Below are 24,834 nucleotides of genomic sequence, written 5' to 3' on the forward strand. Positions count from 1 at the left end.
GACGTCCTGGAAATACCAGGTTCACCTACGCCAGTTTTCTATTCATTGTTTACCAAAGTTAAATAGTTTCAGCTGGCATTTTTGTACCTGCGTATTTTAACTAAGAATTGTGTAGTTGCTACACAAAATGCGCGCAACTGAGCAGGTCAGTGTTACCTGAGACACTAAGATGTCATCCCATAACGACTATGTTATTCATTTGTTTGTTCTTCATTACATAGTTTCTTCAAATTAAAAGCAGCTAACGATACTAAATGCGAGGCAATTTACTACTTCAACAAAAGACACAATAGAGGAAACAAGGACGTAGAGAGAAACCATTTTGTTTTATTTGTACGTTCCATTAAAGTTTACCACCCCCCTTCCCCCCACCCTCTGACAACGTCCAATCAGCAGCGAGGAAACACCACAAACACATTTCCTGAACACAGAGGAAAAGCTGCTTCCACTTCCTGTTTCAATCACTTTCACTGAGTTTGACAAAAATGATAAAAAATGTTATAACACTGCCGGGCTAGCTTCAGCAAGCTAACAACAACTTTCATTTTGTAGATTTTTTTTTGTGTTTGGTAAAAACTCAAAACATGGATCTAGGAGCATGCTACGGACTAGCTAGCTAGCTGGCAGAAACATCATTAATGTAGCAAAACTTATATCTTGAATCATTCACAGAATCTGCTTCAACACGGAGCTAGCCAGCAAGCTAGTCGGCCAGCTAGCTAGAAGAAAGGCCTGGCTGGTTTATCGCGCGAAAAACCTTTTCACGTGGATGGATTTGTAACTTCAACTTCCTACATTTCCTGTTTTGGCAAAAAACTACATTTTGATCGTAAACAACAAACATTCTGCTCGCTAATTAGCAGCTACTTAGCCGCTAACAATTTCTCAGTTTTTGTTTTTCGTGTGTTTTGGCAAAATGTTTGCGATGTCTCCGGAATTTTCAAACCTGTTTCCAAAGGTTTCGCAAAAACAAACTTAGAAAAACGGTGTGAGAAAGACAGTGGTGATCACACCATTAGCTTAGCGTTTTATCGGGTTAGTGTCAATTTTCAGCCTTCATCGCAGTGTCGTTGCGTTTTTTTTACGTCAAAATCCGCCCGTCAGACAAACGCACCTTTCACCCCGAAAACTAACAAATCCAAACGTTCATGAATATTTATCTGATGCGATCAGATTTCAAAACTAAAGGAAATATCACCCACGACGAAAAATATATACATCCGAAAAATCAGTGAATTTTTAAAAGTTTCCGGGGAAATGGAAAAACAAAATATATACAATAATTAAGAACTTCGTCACATTGCGTACACAGGAAATCGATTGTGTTTCGTAAAGTGCTTCCTGAACGAGAATCGCGTTTGAGGGAGTTGGTAAAACTGCAAATTGGATTTTGAACGTGGCAGTGAAGTCGGCAGCGTCAGGTTTCCCACTTTTCCAGGATTTTGTGGAATTGAGTTCAAAGCTTTTCTGACTTTTTAACGACTCCCGAAAGAAAATGACTTAAATCCCGATAAATATGAATCTTGCGATTTGAAAGACGGATGGATGATGGATTTGAATGAATGGACCGACCTTCCCCCTCCACGTAAAAATAAATACGATAAACGACGTCGACATGAGAGAAAAAACAATTTGTTACTTAAATATATTTATATATAAACTCTTTATGTTACAATGTCGCCAAAAGCCGACGGGGGTGAAAAATGCGCTTGTGGTGAAATGGCGAAGTTGGTTAATGGTCACGTCTTAGTGTCATCGTAAATGAAGCCTTAGCGTTGACCGAGCGCTGGACGTAACGCCACCGCTATCCTTTATCGTAGAGTCACCGTTAGCGCTAAAGGCTAAATTGAGCGACACCGTTAATGGAAAATAAAGCGTTAGCATTGATGGTAAATGAACCCATCTTTTATCATAAACTGAGCGTCAGCACTGAGGGTTAGCATTGATGGTAAATGAGGTGTTGTAATGCTACGTACTGTATCGCTAGCTAACCGCCAGACTTAATCAACAATCGCACTTTTGATTTTAAAAGATTAACGATCAATAATCCGACACTGGCTGATATCGGATCGCTTATCAATCATTTATTGGGTAAATTGTCAAACATCGTTGACAGTCAATTCAATAATGAACAACATTTGGCAGCGTTAGCATCAATTAACAAGAGCTCATCACTCGCTAACGCTTGTTGATCCATCGACAGCGCTGACCCACCAAGCTAAGCCTCAGATTTGAACGTGACCGGGTTTGATGACGCCGTCCATTGTTTGTCCTTTTTCGACTTTTCTCCTTTTCGTATTTTTATGAAACCTAGACGTTTTGGGCAAAAACCTGAAAGACGACACCAAACAAAAAAGTAAAGAAACTCATTTTGACTGACATCAAAGGGGAACAACTTGGACATGTGGCAGGTTTTCACACGTAAGCCCCGCCCCCAAACATCCCATTCACTTATGGTTTTCTACTTTGGGTCGTTACGAAACACGAGTACATGCGCGCGCACACACACACACACACACACACACACACACACACACACACACACACACACAGCTAATTGTCAAGCTAACGAAGTAGCGCTCACTTCCGATATTTAGTTCTTCTACGTTACGATTTCAAGAATTCTACTCGTTACTTTATGGTATTTTCACCAAACATTTACATACGTTGTCGGTTCGATGGCGCTGGGCTCCGCCCGTCCATCGTCCCATCGCAAGAAAAAGTCACAACAAAATTCCCCAAAAAGTCGCCGCCCCCAAGGTTTCCAGACCTCCAGGTCCAAGGTGTTTGGTGCTCTTAAAAGTAAAACAAGGGGCATTCTGGGTAGTCTGGTGGGTGTGGCCTGGGGGTGCGGCTTAAATCTCTAGGAAAGAAGTGAGTCAAGGGGGCGGGGCTTTCAGGAAGGACCTTCAGACCGAGGTGACGATGTAGGACCCCCTCTCGCCGGGACCCTCCCCTTTAGGAGGCTCCCTCTTCTTGCCGACGGAGTTGGCTCCGCCCCCTGCGATGCCCCCGGTAACGGAAACAGGCGTGGGGATCAGCGAGGGCCGAGGAGTCGGGGTGGTGGAGGGCACGCCCCCGACCCCGTCTGCGCTGCTCTTGCGGGGGCTCGGCACATAGTTGAAGGGCGGAACTCGGGCGGCTGCCACCGCCGTGGCCCCGTGGGCGCCGGCGCCCAGCTTTGACACCAAACCACTGCCACCAAATGGGCTACGTTGCTGGGGGGCTACGGATTTCAGAGACTCATGCTTCGGTGCAGGGGTCCCGCGCAGATTGAGGTTGGAGGCGGAGTCCGAGGAGGCTGGCTCGCTGGAGATGACCGGCGGTCCAGGGGTCCCAGGAGACCCGACCCCGCAGGGCGAGCGGGGTCCGTTAACAGGGCAGTCCTCCATGCGGACCCACACGTCCTCCTGCGATGCCGCACTGGTGCACTTGCCGTCCTTAGTCTTGCGCCAGGTTCCTTTACGACGGGGGGGCGGGGCCCCACGTTGCAGCAGGTCGTCCTCACTCCGATTCCCGGCCCCACCCCCTCGCTCGCTGGACTCGGATGAGGCGGACAGCAGCGAGGACGAGGACCCAGCCCGTTTCCAAGTTCCAACACGGGGCAGCGAGGAAGAGTGCTTCCCGTTGCCGCTAGCGCTTGAGTTAGCATTAGCGCTGCCAGACTCGCGCTTCCAGGTCCCGGTGCGATTCAGGGCGGAGCGCTGGTCCACAGGACGGGAGGGACTCTCTGAGTGTGAGCGGCCGGTGGCGTCCGGGTGGGGCGGGCGGCGGGAAGGCGGCGCCACCACCTGCGGGGACTTGGTCCGGCCTGAAGGAGGGGGCTGCGGATCCTGCAGGGAGGGGCTGGAAAGGGGGGTCTGACCTGGTGACGAGAGTGACTCAAAGGAAGCCGACGCCTCCAACTTCCTCTTGAGCGTCGGAGACGGAGCTTCCTTGATAAAGGTGGACTGCCGCACCAGGCCAGGTTTATCGGACTTCTCCGACTTTTCAGACTCGCATGTGGACTTGGTGGTGGGCTTCCTGGCGCTGCCGGCAGGTGAGGGCCCCAGACCCTGCCCCAGGACCCTGGAGGCCGACTCGCTTCGTGGGATGGAGCTGGGGGTCCGAGGGAGCCCGCTGGTGGTGCCGGACTTGGCCTGGCGTCCCGGGGACGGGTAGGAGAGCTGGGAGGACCCAGAGGACTTGACGGATGATGCCCCTGGGGAGGCGGTGCGGGGCAACTGGGAGGGAACACCGCATGCACCTCCTCCACCTCCCGGGCGATTTGATGTGAGGCTGGACGAGGTGGAGTCCCGGGAGGCGGAGCGCGACGAGGCCTTGCTGGGGGGTTCGCACGTACCCACCGATTTCACCGCGACTGGTTTGATGGACCTCGGGGAGGCAATCCCACTCTGCTTGGCCAAGCGGCCCCGGGGGGCCACAGCAGGCCCCTCGGTGCCCCGTCTGGGCCGGCCAGTGAACGGGCTCCTGTAGGCCTTACGGCCGCCCTTGAGCCCCTTTGCAGCGGCCTCCTCCTCCTCATCCTTCCTCTTCTGCAGGGAGCTGCGCTCGCCAGGCTTCAGGATGCGAGCCCTGCCGCCACCCCGAGGCAGCCCAGCGACCTCCTGGGACAGCTGGGACTTCATCTCTTCATCTTGATCAACATCCTCCTCTTCCTCTTCGTGTTTTTCATCTTCTTCGTCGTCCCCGGGCCGCTCAGGACCCCGGGTGCCTGCTGCTGCCGGGAGGCGGAAGGGCGAGCCCAGCGAGAGCCCAGACTGCAGCGACAGCACCGAGTCAGAGTCCGACAGCGAGTCCTGGCGGGACCGGCCCTGCGGTGGAGAGGGCGAGGCGGCCAGCGCCGCTTGGTGGAGGGAGGACACCACCGAGTTGGCACCCTCCTGGATCGCCTTCCAGTCCAAGGACTCGGGCGAGTCCGGGGCCGGCTCCTCCTCTTCTTCTTCCTCCGCCTCCACTTCATGCTTGGTGGGAAGGGGCGGGTCTGGGAGACTTCCCTTGATCCTCTGCTGCTGCTTCTTCTTTTTGGGCATGGCCGAGCTGATGCACTCCTGCAGGAGGTCGTCCTCAGAGTCCATGCTCAGTGAGCTCAGCGACGAGTTGCGCGAGAAGCAGACGGGCGTATCCTCCACATGGAACGCCCGCGGAGTGTAGCCCGCTGCCGCCACTGGGGGACGGGATGAAGACACCGGGTCTTTCTGAGACGAGGCCGCTGGTGGTGCTTGCTGGGACTGGGGAGGAGGAAGACCACGGTGATGTCGGGGGGCGGAGGGTCGGCGGGCATCGTCGGGAGCTACCGATGTCACAGTGACATCCTCTGGTGGGGGGGGGGCAGGGCGGACATTGTTGTTGTTCTCCTGGTCAATGTCGCTGAGTGAGCTGAGCGACGAGTTGCGCGAGAAGCACACCGGCGTGTCTTCGATGGCGAACTTCTGACGCTCATCAGGAAGAGGCGGCTGCTGTTGCTGGTGGCCCCCAGGGGCCACGGAGTCCTGAGCCTGGTTCTGGTCCTGTGGCGGCTGCTTTGGTTTTGGCTGATGCTTGGATGTAGGGGCCTGATATTGATCGCTAACGCTAACACCAACGTTAGTGTGGGCTTCCTCCCGGCGGCAAGCCTCGTCTTCCTCGTCAAAGTCCAGCGAGCTGAGCGAGTCGTTGCGGGAGAAGCAGTACGGAGTTCCTTCGATGGGGGTGTAGTGGCGGGGGGAGTCGTATGGGAAGCGGCGGTCGGTTGGGCGTCGCAAGGGGGGAGGAGGGGGAGGAGGGGGTGGAGGGGCGGAGGCGTGCGGCATGGGCTTGACAGGAGAAGTGGGCTTCCTGCGGCGCTCAGACTCGCGCTGGGCAAGGCTCAGTGCCGGGGAGGGGGTGGGGCCAACCGATTGGGGTGGTCGTGGCGGGTTGCGGGGCCGGCCCTTGGGCATAGCAGCACTGATGCACTCTGCCAGGATGTTCTCCTCGCCGTCGGCGGGCTCTGTTTCAGGTGGCATCGGCTCCCGGTCGCGATGAGCCGAGGAGGCGGGGCGGTTGAGCGGGGCGAGGAAAGACTCGCCTGGCGGCGACTCAATGGTGAGGTCGCTCAACGAGGTGGCGGCAGAGAAGCTGAGCGGCGTTCCCTCCACGCAGTACACTCGGGGGCGCTCCTCCTCTTCTTCCCCACCCCCTCCGTCACCCCGAGGTGGTGGAGGTGGTGGAGGGCCCCTGGCACGGCCCTGCGGGAGGAGCTTGTATACAGGGAGGAGGCTGGGCTTGCGGTTGCTGGGCGCTGCTGTCGTTATTGTCATGGAGGTGGAGGAAGAGGAGCAGGGTGGGGTGGAGGCCAGGGGCGGGGCCGAGGGAGCGGGCGTGGTCTTTTTGGGGCGGTGGGACGACTTGGTGGGCATCGCGGAGTTAATGCATTCCTCCAGGATCTCTATGTCATCGTCGTCGTCATCCGAACCACCCAGCGGGTCCCTTGGGGTTGCAGAGATTTCCTGCGGCCCGGCAACTTCCTGTCTCCGGGTGGCGGGCATGGTGGCGGAGGGAAGCACAACGGCAGTGGCATCGCCAGGCGGTAGCCGGGTGTCATGCAGGATAAATGGCTCATCCAGACTGAGCGCACTGAGACTGGAGGCTCTTGAGAAGAAGCTCCGTGGTGTGCTCTCGGTGGCGAAGTGCAGCAATCCGTCAGCGGCTTCCTCGTCCTCTCTGATGCCGTGCCGGGTGGAGGAAGACCCTGCCCTCATCTCGTTGGATCCCGCCACGTTCTCCATGGAGGTTTCTGAAACTGTCATTGTGACAGACGATACTGTTAATTGGCGATGGGGTGCGACCGGTTCGGGCACCGGGTGGTGCTCCGCCTGCGATGGCGGCGGGGTCTTGGCCCGGCTAGGTGGCGCTGTCTGGCCCGGGCTGTCAGGGAGGTCGCTGGGGCTTACCACACCGCTGGGCACGCCACTGCAGAGCTCGCTGGGCACTGAGCTGGCAATGGACGGGCTCCCGAAAGAGTCCAGCGAGCTGACCGAGGTGCAGCGGCTGAACATTAGCGGTGTCTCCTGCACATAGCGCTCAGGGGGGCTCTTGGGTGTGCCGGCGCCGCTGCTCTTGGCCGGTGGCGGCGAGGAAGGTGCCCTCTGGTGATGGTGCGGTTGGTGTTGGCGGGTTCGGGACGGCGGGATGCGTCGCTCGATGGCCGGTGGCGCACTCGGCGCTGAAACAGGCAGCTCCTTCTCGGCGATAGGGAGTGTGGGGTAATCGCTGCCACGGGTGGTGTGGCCTCCACCCCGCTTGCGCCTCCTGCTGCCGTCCTCTGCCTCTTCCTCACCACCTGAGGAAGAAGAGGACAGCGAGGACAGCGAGCTACCGCGTGAGAAGCAGATGGGCGTGTCCTCTACACAGTAGGTCTGCAGGGTCTCCTGGTTGATGCCGGGACCTTTGGCGGTCTTGGTGCCGCCTGGTGGGCGTTGACCCTCCTGGGTGCTCTTGCAGGAAACCAGCGAGGAAGAAGAGGATGAGGTGGAGTTTGTGGCGGCAGGGGGACCGGCGGGTACGGGACCTTTGACTCGCCCGTACGGCACTACCTTGCGGTTGCCGCTGGCGCCAACGGGGGTGTACTTGAGGCTGTAGTCGATGGGCTGCTCGTCGGGGCGCTCGCCCTCCGAGTAGCGCTCACAGTAGTTGCTGGGCGTGTAATTGCCGAAGTCTTCGTCGTGGTCACACTGCGGGGGAGGATGGTGATGATGCAGGTGGGGGTGGGGCGCCGGACGGATCGGACCGCCACCATGCCCACCAGGGGGGGGTGAATCCTGGTAGAGGATGGGGTATCGGCGGTCTGGGCATGGCCTTCGTCCTTCCTCCTCCTCGGCTGCTCTCCGTCGCCGTTCCGCCTCTTCCTCCTCCTCCTCTTCATCCTTGCCGCCAGGGTCCCGCGCCCCCCCACTGCCAGCCCGGCTTGGGCTCTGCCGCCCCGAATTGAGCTGCTCGTCTGAGTACTTGAGGCTGTAGTTGATTGGCGTGTCCACCTCAGCATCGTCGTGGTGATTGGCGCTGTGAATCTTGTGCGCCAGGTCGGCGGGGTAGCGCCCATAGGCGCAGCAGGAGGGCGCTGCCGCTACCACCTGGTGGTCGTTGTCTGGACCACCGTCGTCATCGGTGGTCACCACAGCACCGGAGTCCACTGGGCGCGTCCGCCCACGCCGCCCGTAGCCGTCTGCGCTGCTGACGCTGTTCAGGCTGTCGCTCGATGCCCCCGGGTGGACGCGGGCTGCCACGCCTCCCCTAGAGGACGGACTAGACAGGACCGGGGTGTTGGCATAGGGCGACCGCTGCCCCCCACCGTCGTACTCGCCCTTGCGGCGGCCCGCAGAACCGCTCCGTCCCCCAGAGCTCGCCCTCTGGTGCTGCCCCTGGTGGCCGTGATGGTGCGCGGCACCGTGCGCCTTGGGGCTCAGTGTGTCAATGTTGTCAAAGGTCTCTGCCAAGTGGCGCTGAGCATCCAGCTCCTCTATCAGTGCCTTGTGTTTGCGGGCGGCCAGAGACGGGGCGGTGGACGTGGAGCCCGACGCTCCGGGTGAGGCCACGCCCCCGTCGGCCCCGTAGCGGGCGGGGCGGTTGGCCAGCAGGTTGCGCAGTGCGGCAGCACTCCCCATGGCGATCATCTTGTGCCGGGAGTGGATGAGGTTGCGCAGCATGGCCACCGCCCCCAAGTCCCACAGCACCTCCTGGTCCCGGGGATCCCGCGCCGACAAGTTCCACAAGGTCCCACAGGCATTGGACACGATGGTAAGACTGGGGGAGCGCAGGTGCTGCAGCAGGGTGGGCAGGACGCCATGCTCCCTCAGGACCTGCCTGCACAGGGCCACACAGGGGGGAGAGAAACTTTAGAATCCTATTATAGATAGAAGAAAACTGATCGTTTCAAATGATCAGTTGATCAGAAATAGCAGGTTCACCTCATAAATAACTCTGTTCAATGATCATACCAGGTCAGACTGAGTATTGATCGGTTTCTGATTTGGTTCATCTGGCTTCATCCAGACATCCACAACATTTAGTGCCTCTACACAGCCAGTTTGGAAGATGGTTGCCATTTTGGAAAGTGCATAACTGATTGAGATTCTATTGGGAAGTTTTATTGACTTCTTCTACTACTGGTCTGATCACTTTCAACAACCACATCAATTTGTCCCAATCAAAACAAACTACTTCAAAGCTTCTTCACGTGGCAACTGTTTCCTAGCCTTCTAGATAGCCTCCTATCCCACTAGGTAGCCTCATACCTGTGAGCCTGGTTGGTGGCCACCAGGCTCGACACATTGCGCAGGATGCCGCCACCGCTCTCCACCACGGCAAGCGTGTTAGCGGGGCTGCGGTGTCCTAGCGAGCGCACCAGGAAGGCTAGCGCTCCGTCCACAGCGCAGATCTCCGCCTTGTTGTCAGTGCAGTGCGCCGACAGGTTCCAGAGGGCGCTAAGCACCGACTTCAGGGTGGACTCCTGCAGAAGGGATTGGAACGTTAGCGAGATAGAAAAGTTGTTAAAAAGCAACACCTTAACATGATGTGCCCGCAATACCAAAACTTAAGGCAACGTCGTTTAATGCAAAATATATGCAGTCACCTTCTGGACGTCCAAGGCGCAGCTCATCAGCGCCCCCACACTGCCGACCTCCCTCAGGATTTTCTTGCTGGTGGCGTCAGCGCGCCAGGACAGGTTGCGCAGTACGCTGGCGATCACCTTGGCAACCAGGAAACATCGTAAAAACACGTTCAGACCAGAAAAAAGAAATGACAGAATGATATGAAATTCAAATCAGATTAGATCTTAATGTGAATGCAATCAGAGTCGATCAAATCACAGATGTTATCAGATAAACAGTAATGTGATTTAATGTGTAAAGTATGGAGGAATGTGATAAAACACTTTATTATTCTGATTAAAACCTAATCAGATGAGAGTATAAAGCACATAGTCTGGACATCAGATTCCATCCAATTATAATATTTATTAATGATAATCTCTCATAATCTTTAATAAAACTAGTAATGTTTAATAATGTGTATTAATAATCGAATACTAAATAATAATAATAATAATCTTAAATAATAATCTGTAGTAATCTGTTTGAAAAATCCGTAGTACTCTGTAGTAATAATGTGTAGTAATCGGTAGTAATGTAGTAATAATCTGTAGAAATCTGTAATAATCTGTGGTAATAATAATCTGTAGTAATCTGTAACGATAATCTGTATTAATGATCTGTAGTATCTATAATAAGTCTGTAGTACTATGTAGTAGTTATGTCGTAATAATCTGTAGTAATAACCTGTAATAATCTGTAGTAATCATTAATGGCAATCTGTAATAATGTGTAATCTGTAATAATCTGTAGTAATAATCTGTAGTATATCATCTGTATCAATAATCTGTAGTATATAATCTGTAGTAATCTGTAATAATAATCTGGAGTATAAAATCTGTAGTAATATTCTGTAGTAATATGTAGTAAATAATCTGTGGTATAATGTGTAGTAATCTGTAATAATCTGTAGTATACAATCGGTGGTAATCTGTAACAATCTGTAGTTTATAATCTGTAGTTAATAATCCCAACCTGCTGCAGGTCTTCGCTCTGGGATTTGAGCTGAGCGACCATGGCTCTCATGCAGCCCTTCATGGAGCACAGCGTGGCCTTGTGGGTAAAAATAGGTCATTAGCAGCTAGCAGGCTAACAGTAGCATTTGAGCTAGCATAGCTCTCCTGCTAACAGCTAGCGTACCTTGTTAGCAACGTCTCCGAAGGTCAGGTTGGTTAGCGCCATGCCGGCGTAGCGGCGCAGCGTGACGCTCTGCTGGTCGCCGCCTCCCAGCACCTCGCAGTCGGACTGGAGGAGCTCAGCGATAGCCTGGAGGCCCCCTGGTGGGCAGAGGAATAACCACATCAGAAAAAAAGATCAGTTGTTTCAGAGGCGGTGTAGTGTCACGGCTGATGTAGTTTCAGGGGTGATGTAGTTTCTTACCGAGCTCGTTCATGGCGTGCCGGTGCTCCTCGTCGAAGGAAAGCTTCATGAGGACGCAGACTGCCGCACCGATTTGGTGCTCCGCTGCTGACGGAACTGTCATGGCCGACAGGAAGGATGGGGCGCGGTCACATGGGAGGGTAGCAACACCTTGTTAAAATACATTTGGTTGTAAAACGTGGGATCCTTAGCACTGGCACTCACGGGGGTTGCGATCTGGGTCCTGGTGGTCCGGGTCCTGGTGGTCCGGGTCCCGGTCCAGCTGGTGGCCCTCCTGCCAGGCCCAGCAGGCCTCGCAGTACAGCCGCACCTGCTCCAGCAGGTGCAGGACGCGGATCTCACGGCGCCCCCTCTTGTCGTCCGGCTGGCTGTGCACGATGTTGTGCAGCGCTGCACTTGCACGCGCACGAGCCTCCTTACTGCCACGGGAGTTTCCTGGAGGGGTGGAGTGGGGAAGGGTTGACATGGCTAATGCCGCGTGGAGTGGATCTATGAGGGAAGGTGCTAGGTGCTAGCCTGGTTACCTAGCAACAGGGAGTCCTTGTGGTTGCCGTGCAGCAGCTGCGTCAGCAGGGGGAGGCAGCCTGACTGGCGCATAGCAATGCACGAGTCCTGGGAACTGGACATGGCCAGCAGCGTGCGGGACATGTCGTCCTTATCATGGGTCCCCAGCATGGACAGCAGGCTGTACACCATCTCCACCTGGTGGAGACCTGAGGGTTAGAACCTACCACCTCCACCTGGCAGAGCACCAAGCATTAGCATCTCTTCGTAGCATTAGCATTATCACCTTGGTTCCCAAGTGGCTGGTAAGCCGTCGCGGCACCGAGTAGCCGGCAGCGGCGGTGGACGACGACACATCACTGGTGGTGTCCTGGTCCAGGTGGCTAGCGGCTAGCTGCTCTCACACACACACACACACACACACACACACACACACACACACACACACACACACACACACACACACACACACACACACACACACACACACACAGTAAATTTGAGATGAGTGTAGATATGTAATATATAGTGCGAGCAAAAGCATGACGTACCTGAGTACAGGAAGCACTGTCTGACTGAGAGGATTCACCCTGGGAGACAGAGAAGAGAGAAGGATGATGCTTCTCTTCCTTCTACAGTTAGTGTAGCATATAGCATTAGCATGTACCTTGTTTAGCCTCTGGACATCCTTCTCGATTTGCTGGATGCGACACACTCTGTTCTGAACACACAGTACAACACACATTTTAGCACATAGTAACACACTGTAACATGCTACATGCTAAGCTAACAGGAATTGCCATGGCACGGTGGTCCATGTCCTGTACACTCCCTAGTGGCTACATGCTAAGCTAACAGGAAGTACCATGGCACGGCGCTCCATGTCCTGTACGCTCCCCAGTGGCTACATGCTAAACTAACAGGAAGTACCATGGCACGGCGCTCCATGTCCTGTATGCTCCCCAGTGGCTACATGCTAAGCTAACAGGTAGAACCATGGCACGGCGCTCCCCAGTGGCTACATGCAAAGCTAACAGGAAGTACCATGGCGCTCCATGTCCTGTACGCTCCCCAGTGGCTACAGTGGGGCAACAAAGTATTTAGTCAGCCACCAATTGTGCAAGTTCTCCCACTTAAAAAGATGAGAGAGGCCTGTTATTTTCATCATAGGTTCACTTCGACTATGAGAGACAGAATGAGGGGAAAGAATCCAGGAAATCACATTGTAGGATTTTTAATGAATTAATTGGTAAATTCCTCGGTAAAATAAGTATTTGGTCACCTACAAACAAGCAAGATTTCTGGCTTTCACAGACCTGTAACTTTTTCTTTAAGAGGCTCCTCTGTCCTCCACTCGTTACCTGTATTAATGGCACCTGTTTGAACTGGTTATCAGTATAAAAGACACCTGTCCACAACCTCAAACAGTCACACTCCAAACTCCACTATGGCCAAGACCAAAGAGCTGTCAAAGGACACCAGAAACAAAATTGTAGACCTGTACCAGGCTGGGAAGACTGAATCTGCAATAGGTAAGCAGCTTGTTGTGAAGAAATCAACTGTGGGAGCAATTATTAGAAAATGGAAGACATGCAAGACCACTGATAATCTCCCTCCATCTGGGGCTCCACGCAAAGTGGAGTCAAAATGATCACAAGAACGGTGAGCAAACATCCCAGAACCACACGGGGGGACCTAGTGAATGACCTGCAGAGAGCTGGGACCAAAGTAACAAAGGCTACCATCAGTAACACACTACGCCGCCAGGGACTCAAATCCTGCAGTGCCAGACGTGTCCCCCTGCTTGAGCCAGTACATGTCCAGGCCCGTCTGAAGTTTGCTAGAGAGCATTTGGATGATCCAGAAGAGGATTGGGAGAATTTCATATGGTCAGATGAAACCAGAAATAGAACTTTTTGGTAAAAACTCAACTTGTCATGTTTGGAGGAGAAAGAAAGCTGAGTTGCATCCAAAGAACACCATACCTACTGTGAAGCATGGGGGTGGAAACATCATGCTTTGGAGCAGTTTTTCTGCAAAGGGACCAGGACGACTGATCCGTGTAAAGGAAAGAATGAATGGGGCCATGTATGGTGAGATTTTGAGTGAAAACCTCCTTCCATCAGCAAGAGCATTGAAGATGAAACGTGGCTGGGTCTTTCAGCATGACAATGATCCCAAACACACCGCCCGGGCAACGAAGGAGTGGCTTCGTAAGAAGCATTTCAAGGTCCTGGAGTGGCCTAGCCAGTCTCCAGATCTCAACCCCAGAGAAAATCTTTGGAGGGAGTTGAAAGTCCGTGTTGCCCAGCAACAGCCCCAAAACATCACTGCTCTAGAGGAGATCTGCATGGAGGAATGGGCCAAAATACCAGCAACAGTGTGTGAAAACCTTGTGAAGACTTACAGAAAACGTTTGACCTCTGTCATTATTTTCCACCATAATTTGCAAATAAATTCTTTAAAAATCAGACAATGTGATTTTCTGGATTTTTTTTCTCATTTTGTCTCTCATAATTGAAGTGAACCTATGATGAAAATAACAGACCTCATCTTTTTAAGTGGGACAACTTGCACAATTGGTGGCTGATTAAATACTTTTTTGCCCCACAGTACATGCTAAGCTAACAAGAAGTACCATGGCACGGCGCTCCATGTCCTGTACGCTCCCTAGTGGCTACATGCAAAGCTAACAGGAAGTACCATGGCACGGCGCTCCATGTCCTGTACGCTCCCAGTGGCTACATGCTAAGCTAACAGGAAGTACCATGGCACGGCCCTCCAGGTTCTGTACGCTCCCCATTGGCTACATGCTAAGCTAACAGGAAGTACCATGGCACGGCGCTCCATGTCCTGTACGCTCCCCAGCTGCTGCTCCATAGCAGAGCGGAGTTGCCGAGCCTCAAACTCCAGCTGACGACGGGTCATGTCTGTCTGCAGCGAGAACTGGAGGGTGAGACCGGTGGAGGGAAAGACACGTTGGGAGCGGGTGAGACAAGTGGGGGGTGAGAACAGTATAAAAGGGCGAGACGGGTGGAAAGGGTCTCACAGGGGTTGGGAAGGGGTTGAGAGAGAGAGAGATTAAAAGGCAGCTGAATAGACAGACAAACTGACAGACAAACAGGTGAAGCAACAGACCGATGAACAGACAGACAGGTGGACCTACACTGTCTCCCAGCCTGAGGCCGTCGATGCGGCTCTTCAGCTCCTCCAGCTGGCTGTAGTACCACTCCTTCTCCCGCTCCTCCTTCTGCAGCTCGGCCAATAGGAGCGCTCTGTGGACGGGGTCAGGAGCAGAGGGGCGGGGTCAGCACAGATCTCATTTTACCTCCGGACACAGACGATCACTCCTTATTCAGTCTGGCCACTGAGCCAGCACACTGGATGGCCAAGGAATGTTTTCGAAATAAGGTAAACATGCTAGCCCAGTTAGGGTTGGCATCGTTAGTTGAGCTAGCTCACCGCTCCTGCTCCAGCTCTTCCATGAAGCCGCTCTGGCCTCCTTCCCGACTCGGAGGCCCTCGCTTGGGGTAGGGGGCTCCGTGGACTCCCCCAGAGCCCAGAGGTCCCTGGACCACGGGCCCCGCCGGTTTGGTCACCGCGGCAGCGGCTCTGAGTTTGACTGCGCTGAAGGTGGCGGGGTCCAGACTCATTTCTGGAACAGAGAGAGGGGTGTGTGATTAAAATGTCTCCACCATCTTCTTTCACAAGAGATGGTAGCATCGAGCTACTCGTTCTATCAGTTCATACACACTTCCAAAGTTGTTTTCTCAGCCAAATCTGAAATCATACTCTTTGCTAGTCCCTGATTTGTAAATCAGGAGGTGCCGGAACGCTGCTGAACCAGCGGGTTGATGGCAGAAAAAAAAGACACCCTGTTCAATTAGTAAAGGAAAATAAAGAATGATAATGTAAAATGACAGAGTATTTCTATTTGGAAAGTGTCACAGTGATCCCTCTGAGAGCCTCAATAATAATAATAATAATAATAATAATAATAATAATAATAAAAAAAGGTACAATGTCTCACTTGGGTCATTACATGAAGAGACGAGCACGGTGAGACCCCCCCCCACCTCCTTGGAGCACAAATTTAAATGGCAGAAAAATAAATTGTGGGTCGAGCCGTTTCTTTTTTTGTTTTTTATCAGATTGCAAATGCATCCAAAATAGGCAAACACGCGATTTATGAGTAACTTCAATGGAAAATAATATTAAATATTCCACAAATGTATTTACAGATTTTGAGAATGATAAAGGAGGTTTAAGCCACTTTACACACCTTCCTTAGAGACACACCCACAACCAAGAACGACAAACAGGAAGTGGTTTCTTTGGGCGTTCGTTACCTTGAACGACTATATTTTTAAATAGGGAAATGAGTTTGGTTGTACTTTTCAATAACTTGCTAAATACTTTCATAAAGCAACTTGAAAAGAACGGTGAGAGGATGTCATCACTGATCAGAGCAGGGATGGGGTTCAAACCCTCATCCAACCACACATTGATTTCTGATTTCATAATCAGCAGTTGTTTTTCTAAAATGTGAGATGTCTGCTGAAACACCCCACGATGCCCAAAAACTCTGAATCACACTCCACACATTTTCATTTATCCTTTGTTAATAAGACCATAATGCCAATAGATTTGATTATTGGGTGACGATCGATCTGTTGTTGAACAAGTTCTTGAGCGGCCCAGCGCTAACAGGAAGTAGAACAGCTGAGACAGGAAGGTGCTCAGGAAATGTGTTAGCATTAGCACAAGCACTCACCTCTGAGTCGCTCTATGAAGTCCAGTTGGGAGGCGGCTTCGCTCGACTCTTCTTCTATGGTGCCCTGGAGCTGCTTCAGCACTTCCTGCCGGGAATACTTAGCTTAGCATCGCTAACATCTCTCTCTCTCACCACCGTGAAGTAGCAGCGACATATATATACACACACGGAAGTGACAGCAGAGCCACTTCCTGTTGCCGTGTTGTCCACTTCCTGTCCAACAGAAAGTCTGCAGTGTTTTTAAAATAAAACTTTGTTCATTTAAAGGTTTTTTTTCTAAGTTTCAAGACATTAATGGAAATGTAGATCATTGAGATGATATGAAGGTAATTAACAATGTGTGTGTGAGACCGATGGCAGAGAGGAAAATACATCACGTGATCCAGGCAAATCACCGTGGTAACCAGGCTAATCACCGTGGTAACCAGGCTAGTCACCATAGTTACCAGGGAGTCATTGTGGTAACCAGGCTAGTGACCAGGCCACTTCCTGTTTCCCTTCATGCCGGACCCTGCCACTTCCTGTTTCCCTTCATGCCGGACCCTGCCACTTCCTGTTTACCTTCATGCCTGACCCTGCCACTTCCTGTTTACCTTCATGCCTGACCCTGCCACTTCCTGTTTACCTTCATGCCAGACCCTGCCATTTCCTGTTTACCTTCATGTCAGACCCTGCCACTTCCTGTTTACCTTCATGCTGGAGGCCTCAGTCTCCAGCTTGTTCAGGTGGGTGGAGTTGTCCTGCAGCTCCTGCCGCAGGGTGGAGTTTTCCATCTTCAGAACCTCCACCTGCCGCAGCAGCTGCTCGTAGGAGGCGACGGCGAGACGCGAGGAGGACAACGGCGAGGAAGAGGACGAGGAAGAGGACATCGCAGACGGGGGGGAGGCCTGGGGCGGGGTCAGCAAGAGGACAAGGAGCAAAGTGACACGTCAACAGGAAGTGGATAAGTCATGAAGACGACCTGTCCCCTGGATCCTAAACTGTCCCCTAGCTCCTAGACGTCTCCTAGCCCCTGGACCGTCTCCTCAATCCTAGACTGTATATAGCTCCTAGAATGCGTCCTACCTTGTCTCCTAGATCCTTGCTCGTCTTCTACCTCAGAAACGGTTTCCTAGCTCCTAGACCGTGCCTTATCTCCTGGACCGTCTCCTTGATCCCAGACTGTCTCCTAACTCCTAGAATGCCTCCTACCCTGTCTTCTGGCTCCTAGACTGTCCCCTAGCTTCGAGACCATCCCCTAGCTCCTAGACTGTGCCTTATCTCCTGAACCGTCTCTTTAGTCCCAGACTGTCTCCTAACTCCTAGAATGCTTCCTAGTATGTCTCCTAGCTCCTAGACTGTTTTATAGACTGTCCCCTACCTCCTAGGCTGTTTCCTAGACTGTCTCCTAGCTCCTAGGCTGTTTCCTAGACTGTCCCTTAGCTCCTAAGTCATCCCCTTGCTCCTAAACCACCCCCTAGCTCCTAGACTGTTTCTTAGAATTTCCCCCAGCTCCTAGACTGTCTCCTAGATCCTAGGTTGTTTCCTAGTCTGTCTCCTAGCTCCTAGACTGTCACCTAGCTCAGAGACCGTCTCCGAGCTACTAAGCCGTCTCCGAGCTGCTGAACTGTCCTCTAGCTCCTAGACCGTCCCTTAGCACCCGGACCATCTCCTAAATCCAAGACTGTCTCCTAGCCTCTAGACCGTTTCCTAGACTGTCCCCTAGCTCCAAGACTGTCCCCTAGCTCCTAGGCTGCTTCCTAGACTGTCTCCTGTCTCCTAGCTCTTACATTGTCTCCTAGCTCCTAGACAGTTTTCTAGACAATGGGCTTACTCCTAGACTCCGTTTCCTAGAATCAAATCTGACGCGCTATCCTCCATCAATCCAGAACATGGCTCCATCATCCGCCGCTCATCCCTCCTTTAATATTTCTGTCCATCCCTCCGTCGGCTCGGCGACAACATTCAAAGTGAGGGCCTCTCCCTCCATCTCTCCCTCCCTCCCTCCCTCCCTCCATCATCGCCACCTTCCCTCCTCCTCCCCTCCCATCCCCCCTTCACACACACACTCAGCCTTTTGTCTCCCTGCAGCCACTAATCCTCTCCATCCATCTCTCTCTCCTTCTGACAGCCTATTCACTCCATCCATCCGTCCGTCCGGGTAAAGACGACAAGCAGAGCAGGACAAAGGGAGGCAAAAAAAGGATGAAAGGAGGACGAGCGCGACTCACCCCGTCGCTGAAGAGGACGCCGCCATCACCTCTCTCCCTCTCCCTCTCTCTCTCTCTCTCTCTCTCTCCAGCCAATCGCAGCACTCCTTCACCCCCTACCCTTCCTTCCCTCCCATCCCCCAAAATGCACCACTGCTGAGTGTACTGCTGTTAGCAGTGTCCCTCCAGCCTGGATGGACAATGATCCAAATAACTGCTCTTCTGCTGGTATGAGATGAGATCCTCGACCGCCTCCTAGCTCCCCCACCGCCTCCTAGCTCCTCCACCGCCTCCTAGCTCCTCGGCCTTCTGAGAGCAGTGTAACAACAGAAGAGCTGTTTACATGGGGGAGGGGGGAGGGGCTGATTCCATTCAAGTGGGAACCCGTGCGAAGGAAGACAGATCGCTTCAAGGCCTCAGGGCTGTCACCACGGCAACACACCGGCAACACGCAAGGGTGAACAACGGCTTCAATAGAAAATGACGCTTTTTATGTAAACGTACGTTTTCTAGCTTCCCAACAGCGGCCATGTTTTCCTGAATATTTATCTGGAAGCGAAGCCTAAAGAGGCGGGGCCTAAATAGTAAACACAGATTTCCCTGTTCCTCTGAACGCAGCATCACTTCCTGCCAGAGAGGGATGACACACAAGTGGATCGACAGACTGTAGAGGGAGAGAAATGAGGGCAAACGTTCATGACCATACATGGTCAATGATGTCACGCTATGCTAGTGCGGGCTAAATGCTTTCTCCTGAACGATTAAGGGAAACATTGCTGGGAATTCTGGGTAATGGCAATCTTGAAGTGACGCACAACTTGGAGAACGATTTATTTGTAGTGAACAAATCTTTGAAACTACTCCAGAGCGCTGAGTTGCTGGTGCCAAGAGACTGAACTGGGCCTGAACCTGGAACCGTAAGATCAGAGAGCATGCACTGTCTCCTAGCTCCTGGACCAACTCCTAGCTCCTAGACTGTCTCCTGAATGCTAGACCGTCTTCTAGCTCCTACACCGTCTCCTAGCCCCCTTCTCTGGTTGGGAGGAGGGCGATTTTCAATTCAAGTTGGTGTTTGAGGAAGACCCGCCACGTCAGCTCCCAGGGGCCTCATCCCGGCGCTCCTGCTCTACGATGGCTTGCTGGTGTCACATGCTTTGTAAAACGCAGCAGGAGTAGATGAAATGTCTTGAAAACAACTCTCCATGTTTGTCTGTAAAGCAGAACTTCTCATCGTGAGAACTGTCAGTGACGGACAGGTGACTGTTTGGTGGCGTGTCGGGCAACAATGACGTAATGACGCAGTGACCACTTTCTGTGATTTTTTATTATTTTCCAGATGCTAGTTTTCCGATCCATCCGAGCACATGAAACGCATCATGGACTCCTACAGTTTGTATTTTACGAATTCCAATCCCGCAAAGTAAGAACCACATCTAGCTCAGAGTTCTATGCAAACGGCATACTTTTATATTTACCAAAATAGCAAAGAGATCAAATATCAATGGAAAAGCCCCGCCCACATCAAGCAGGTAACACGATACACCTGCACACACCGCAGGGTGATGGAGTCCACTCCACGCAGCTCGCAATGTGGATGGACGTTCGTTATAAGGAGTTGGATGATGATGTCAACAAAGCATCTGCACCACCCGAACACAACTTTTACAACCTTGATGTGTGGGTGAAGCACCAACACCCAGCAACTTCCGCTCAAATTGACAGGTTTCCACTAATTCCTGCTCCAAATGTGGATCAATTTTCGAAAAAACTTGAAAATCACAACAATAATATTTTTTAGGGGTCCAGTGGGATGAACCCCTATAAATATTATTAACATTAACGACAAACAACTTATTTATGGCATCATCACATTGGCTGTGGTTACTAAAAAACAACTATTTTTGGTTTGTGGTAATTAAACAATAAAAGATAATAAACACACACTTTAACAGGAGGATTTTACATTTTAAAGACAGTCTAGGAGCTCCAAGACCGTCTCCTAAATCCTAGACCGTCTCCTAGCTCCTAGATCGTCAAATAGCTCCTAGACCGTCTCCTAATTCCTAGACCGTCTCCTAAATCCTAGACCGTCTCCTAGCTCCCAGACCGTCTCCTATGCTAGGCTAGTTAGCTCCTTCCCATTGGAACACCTTGTTACGCAGGCTAGCAGGCTAGCTCCGTTAGCCTTTAAAACAACAAGCAGAGTCGGGGCTCGAGGCTTGCACCGCGCATCTGAACACGTGAACCAACCCCCGAACAGCACCACCCAACAACACCCGAACGGCACCACCCAACTACGCCCGAACACCACCTTTTAACGTTTTAAATAGGCTGAAAGAGACAAAATGGCTGCCAGCTCCGCACCGTTAGCTCGTCCCGGTTCCCCGAAGAAATCCCGCTTTCACTGCGTCATTGTGCCGCCAAGCTCCGGGAGAAACTTGGTGAATTCCCGACATTAAAAGCCAAAATCCACCGCGTCCTCCTCCAACACTTTGACCGTTTGATTCTCCGTTTTATTTCGCTCGTTGTTTCCGTTTACTGTGTTATTTTTTTTTTTTTTTTTTTTTTTTGCTTCTTCAACTTCCCGTTCGACTTCCGGGTTACTTCCGGAGTCTGTCTCGTGCACGCCCCTGTTTATAGGTTTGATTTTCGTTCAGTTAAATAACATGAAAACTATCGTAAAATAAGTATAATGTGAAATTACCTAATAGTAAAATAATTATATGAAAAATAAAAAAATATATACTAAATTACAATTAGAAATATGCACTCAGTGGCCACTGTACTAGGTACACCGTGCTGGTGCCAGGTTGGAGCCTGTTGCCTTCATTGTTGGTGCATAGATTGAACAAGGTGGTGTAAACATTCCTCAGAGGTTTTGCTCCATATTGACTTGACAGCATCACACAGTTGCTGCAGGTTTGTGGGCTGCACCTCCATGATGCCAAGCTCCCGTTGCACCACCTCCCAAAGCTGCTCTGCTGGATTGACATGTAGTGACGGTGGAGGCCAAGCTCCCGTTGTACCACCTCCCAAAGCTGCTCTACGGGATTGACATGTGGTGAGGGTGGAGGCCAAGCTCCCGTTGCACCACCTCCCAAAGCTGCTCTCATAGATTGACATGTGGTGAGGGTGGAGGTCGTTGGAGAACAGTCGATCAACCCAGTCGCACCCTTGGCTGACTGACACCCTCCGGACAACGCGCACTGACCTCAGAGCAGCCGAGAGGAAATGGCACAAATCCAAAACAATTGAGGATCTTGCAAGCTACCAGACACTGCTGTCCTCCTTCTCTTCCAGCATCACTGCTGCCAAGAAGGCCTTCTTCAACGATAGGATCAACGGTGCCACAGACACACGTAAGTTATTCTCCACCTTCAAGTCTCTGCTTTATCCTCCACCACCTCCCCCAGCTACTAACCTCACTGCTGACTACCTTGCCTCCTTTTTTACTAACAAAGTGGCAGCCATCAGCAGCCAATTCACTAAACAACTTACTCACAACCTGTCTTCTCCAGCCCTAGGCTCATCGTTCCCTGGTTTCACCCCCCTCGCTGAAAGTGAGGTATCTAAACTACTAACATGTAGCCGTCCTACTACCTGTCCGCTAGATCCGATCCCATCTAACCTCCTTCAAGCCATATCACCGAATATCACCCCGGCAATCACACATATGATTAATTCTTCCCTAACTTCCGGCACTTTCCCTTCCGCTTTCAAAGCGGCTCGGGTCGCACCACTGCTCAAAAAACCCTCACTCGATCCCAATCAAGTAGAAAACTATCGGCCGGTCTCTCTCCTCCCATTCCTTTCCAAAACCTTAGAGAGGACGGTCTCTAGACAGGTTACAGAGTACCTGTCAAGAAACAACCTTCTTGATACACTTCAATCTGGCTTCAAAAGTGGTCACTCCACCGAAACAGCCCTGTTGTCTGTGACAGAGGCCTTAAAAACTGCTAGAGCTGCTGCCAAATCCTCGGTTCTCATTCTGCTTGACTTATCAGCTGCTTTTGACACTGTCAATCACAGCATACTCCTGTCCATACTCTCAAGTATGGGCATAACGGGCAGTGCACTTTCCTGGTTCGAATCTTACCTTACTGGGCGCTCGTTCAGTGTGACATGGCGAGGCCAGCTGTCTGTGCCTCACAACCTCACCACAGGGGTGCCCCAAGGCTCTGTGCTAGGACCCCTCCTCTTTGCCATATACACCACCTCACTGGGCCCATCATCCGCTCACATGGATTTTCATATCACTGCTATGCGGATGATACTCAACTCTATCTGTCCTTCCCGCCCGATGACCCCACTGTCTCGACGCGGATCTCGGATTGTCTCGCTGACATATCCACATGGATGAAGGATTATCATCTTCAACTAAATCTGGCGAAAACGGAACTGCTGGTCTTCCCGGCCAAACAAGGTATTTATCACAACATTGATATTAAAATCGACTCTCTATCTCTTGTTCCTACCAAGGCTGCAAGGAATCTTGGTGTCATTATTGATGACCAACTGACATTCTCGGACCATGTTGCCGCCGTCTCCCGGTCCTGCCGCTTCGCACTACTCAACATCCGAAAAGTCAGGCCGTACCTGACCCAATATGTCACTCAACTGCTGGTACAAACCTTGGTGATGTCCCGTCTCGACTACTGCAACGCCCTCTTAACAGGCTTGCTGGCCTGTGCGGTGAAGCCACTACAGTTGATACAGAATGCGGTGGCACGACTGGTGTTCAACCAGCCAAAGAGGGCACATGTCACTCTGCTGCTCATCGAGCTCCACTGGTTACCTGTAGCCACCCGCATCAAGTTCAAGTCTCTTATGCTGGCCTACAGAGTGATTGCTGGGAATGCTCCCACCTACTTCAATGCTCTTGTAAGAGCACATGTTGCCCCCTGGATGCTGCGCTCGTCAAATGAGCGTCGCCTGGCTCTGCCGGCCATACAGCCACGGCAATCCAGGCTATTCTCATTTGTAGTTCCACGTTGGTGGAACGAGCTGCCAAAAATGACCAGAGCAGGGACCTCCCTCTCTGTCTTTAAGAAGCACTTGAAGACCCAGCTCTTCAGTGAGTACCTCCTGTCCTAGCCTACAATTACTTAGCACTACCTAGCAGTATTTATTGTTACACTAATGTTGTTGTTACACTAATCTCTGTCGCAATGTAGCTTGAATGTTATTCTCCCTTGTAAGTCGCTTTGAATAAAAGCGTCTGCTAAATGACAAAATGTAAATGTAATGTAATGTAAACTCATCGTCATGTTGAAGAACCCACTTTGAGATGCTTTGAGCTTTGTGACGTGCTGCATTATCCTGCTGGAAGTAGCATCACAAGATGCTGCACTGTGTTCATTATGGGATGGACATGCTCAGCAACAACACTCAGGTACGCTGTGGCCTTTAAACCATGCTCAGCTGGTACTAAGGGCCCAAAGTGTGGCAAGAGAATATCCCCCGCACCATTACACCACCACCACCAGCAGCCTGAACCCTTGATACCAGGCAGGATGGAGCCATGCTTTCATGTTGTTTACACCACATTCTGCTCCGACCATGTGACAGTGGCAGCTGAAATGGAGACTCATCAAACCAGGCAACGTGTTTACAATCTTCTATTCCTCCATTGTTGGTGCCTGTGCCAGTTGTAGCCTGAGTTTCCTGTTGTGAGCTCACTGGATATTTTCTCTTTTTGGGACCGTTCTCTGTAAACCCTCGAGATGGTTGTGCGTGAAAATCCCAGTAGGTCAGCAGTTTCTGAAATACTCAGACCAGCGCGCCTGGCACCAACAACCATGCCACGTTCAAAGTCACTTAAATCCCCTTTCTTCCCCGTTCTGATGCTGGGTTTGAACCTCACCCTGTCTACATGCCTCCATGCCATGAGCTGCTGCCATGTGATTAGCTCATTAGCTATTTGTGTTAACAAGCAATTGAACAGGTGTACCTAATAAAGTGGCCAGTGAGTATATATTTTGTCTAGGAGCTAGGAGACAGTCCAGGAGCCCGGAAACAGTCTAGGAGCTAGGAGACAATCTAGGAGCTAGGAGACGGTCTAGAAGCTAGGAGACGGTCTCGGAGCTCGGAGACATTGTAGGAGCTCGGAGACATTCTAGGAGCTAGGAGACATTCTAGGAGCTAGGAGACGGTCTAGGAGCTAGGAGACGGTCCAGGAGCTAGGAGACGGTCCAGGAGCTAGGAGACAGTCTTCGAGCTAGGAGACAGTCTAGGAGCTAGGAGACAATCTAGGAGCTAGGAGACGGCCTAGGAGCTAGGAAGCAGTCTAGGATTTGGAGGAGCTAGGAGACAGTCTAGGAGCTCGGAGACAATCCAAGAGCTAGGAGACATTCTAGGAGCTAGGAGACAGTCCAGG

General features: G+C 51.8%; 1 protein-coding gene across 1 annotated transcript; it reads right to left on the minus strand.

The window, feature by feature from the left end:
• Positions 1-381: 381 nt before the first annotated feature.
• Positions 382-21,045, minus strand: apc (APC regulator of WNT signaling pathway). Its single transcript, XM_080017907.1, has 17 exons — positions 20,823-21,045; positions 16,959-17,156; positions 16,270-16,354; positions 14,958-15,150; positions 14,662-14,770; positions 14,328-14,441; positions 12,163-12,216; positions 12,047-12,085; positions 11,782-11,889; positions 11,516-11,693; positions 11,196-11,426; positions 10,992-11,087; positions 10,752-10,888; positions 10,587-10,664; positions 9,593-9,709; positions 9,255-9,469; positions 382-8,823 (listed from the first exon to the last, which is right to left on the minus strand). Exons 2-17 carry the CDS (start codon positions 17,136-17,138, stop codon positions 2,910-2,912), a joined length of 7,848 nt encoding a protein of 2,615 aa, XP_079874033.1. The 5' UTR covers positions 17,139-17,156; positions 20,823-21,045; the 3' UTR covers positions 382-2,909.
• Between the last annotated feature and the right edge of the window lie 3,789 nt (positions 21,046-24,834).

This window comes from Zeus faber, assembly GCF_960531495.2.
Source record: "Zeus faber genome assembly, chromosome: 17".
Lineage (NCBI taxonomy): Eukaryota > Metazoa > Chordata > Actinopteri > Zeiformes > Zeidae > Zeus > Zeus faber.

Excerpts from the sequence above, each read along its gene's own strand:
- apc (XM_080017907.1), bottom strand. The coding sequence starts at position 17,138 with ATGTCCTCTTCCTCGTCCTCTTCCTCGCCGTTGTCCTCCTCGCGTCTC. Across the intron at positions 15,151-16,269 it reads CTTCATAGAGCGACTCAGAG|AAATGAGTCTGGACCCCGCC; the intron begins GTGAGTGCTTGT and ends TCTCTGTTCCAG. Across the intron at positions 10,665-10,751 it reads TCGGAGACGTTGCTAACAAG|GCCACGCTGTGCTCCATGAA; the intron begins GTACGCTAGCTG and ends TTTACCCACAAG.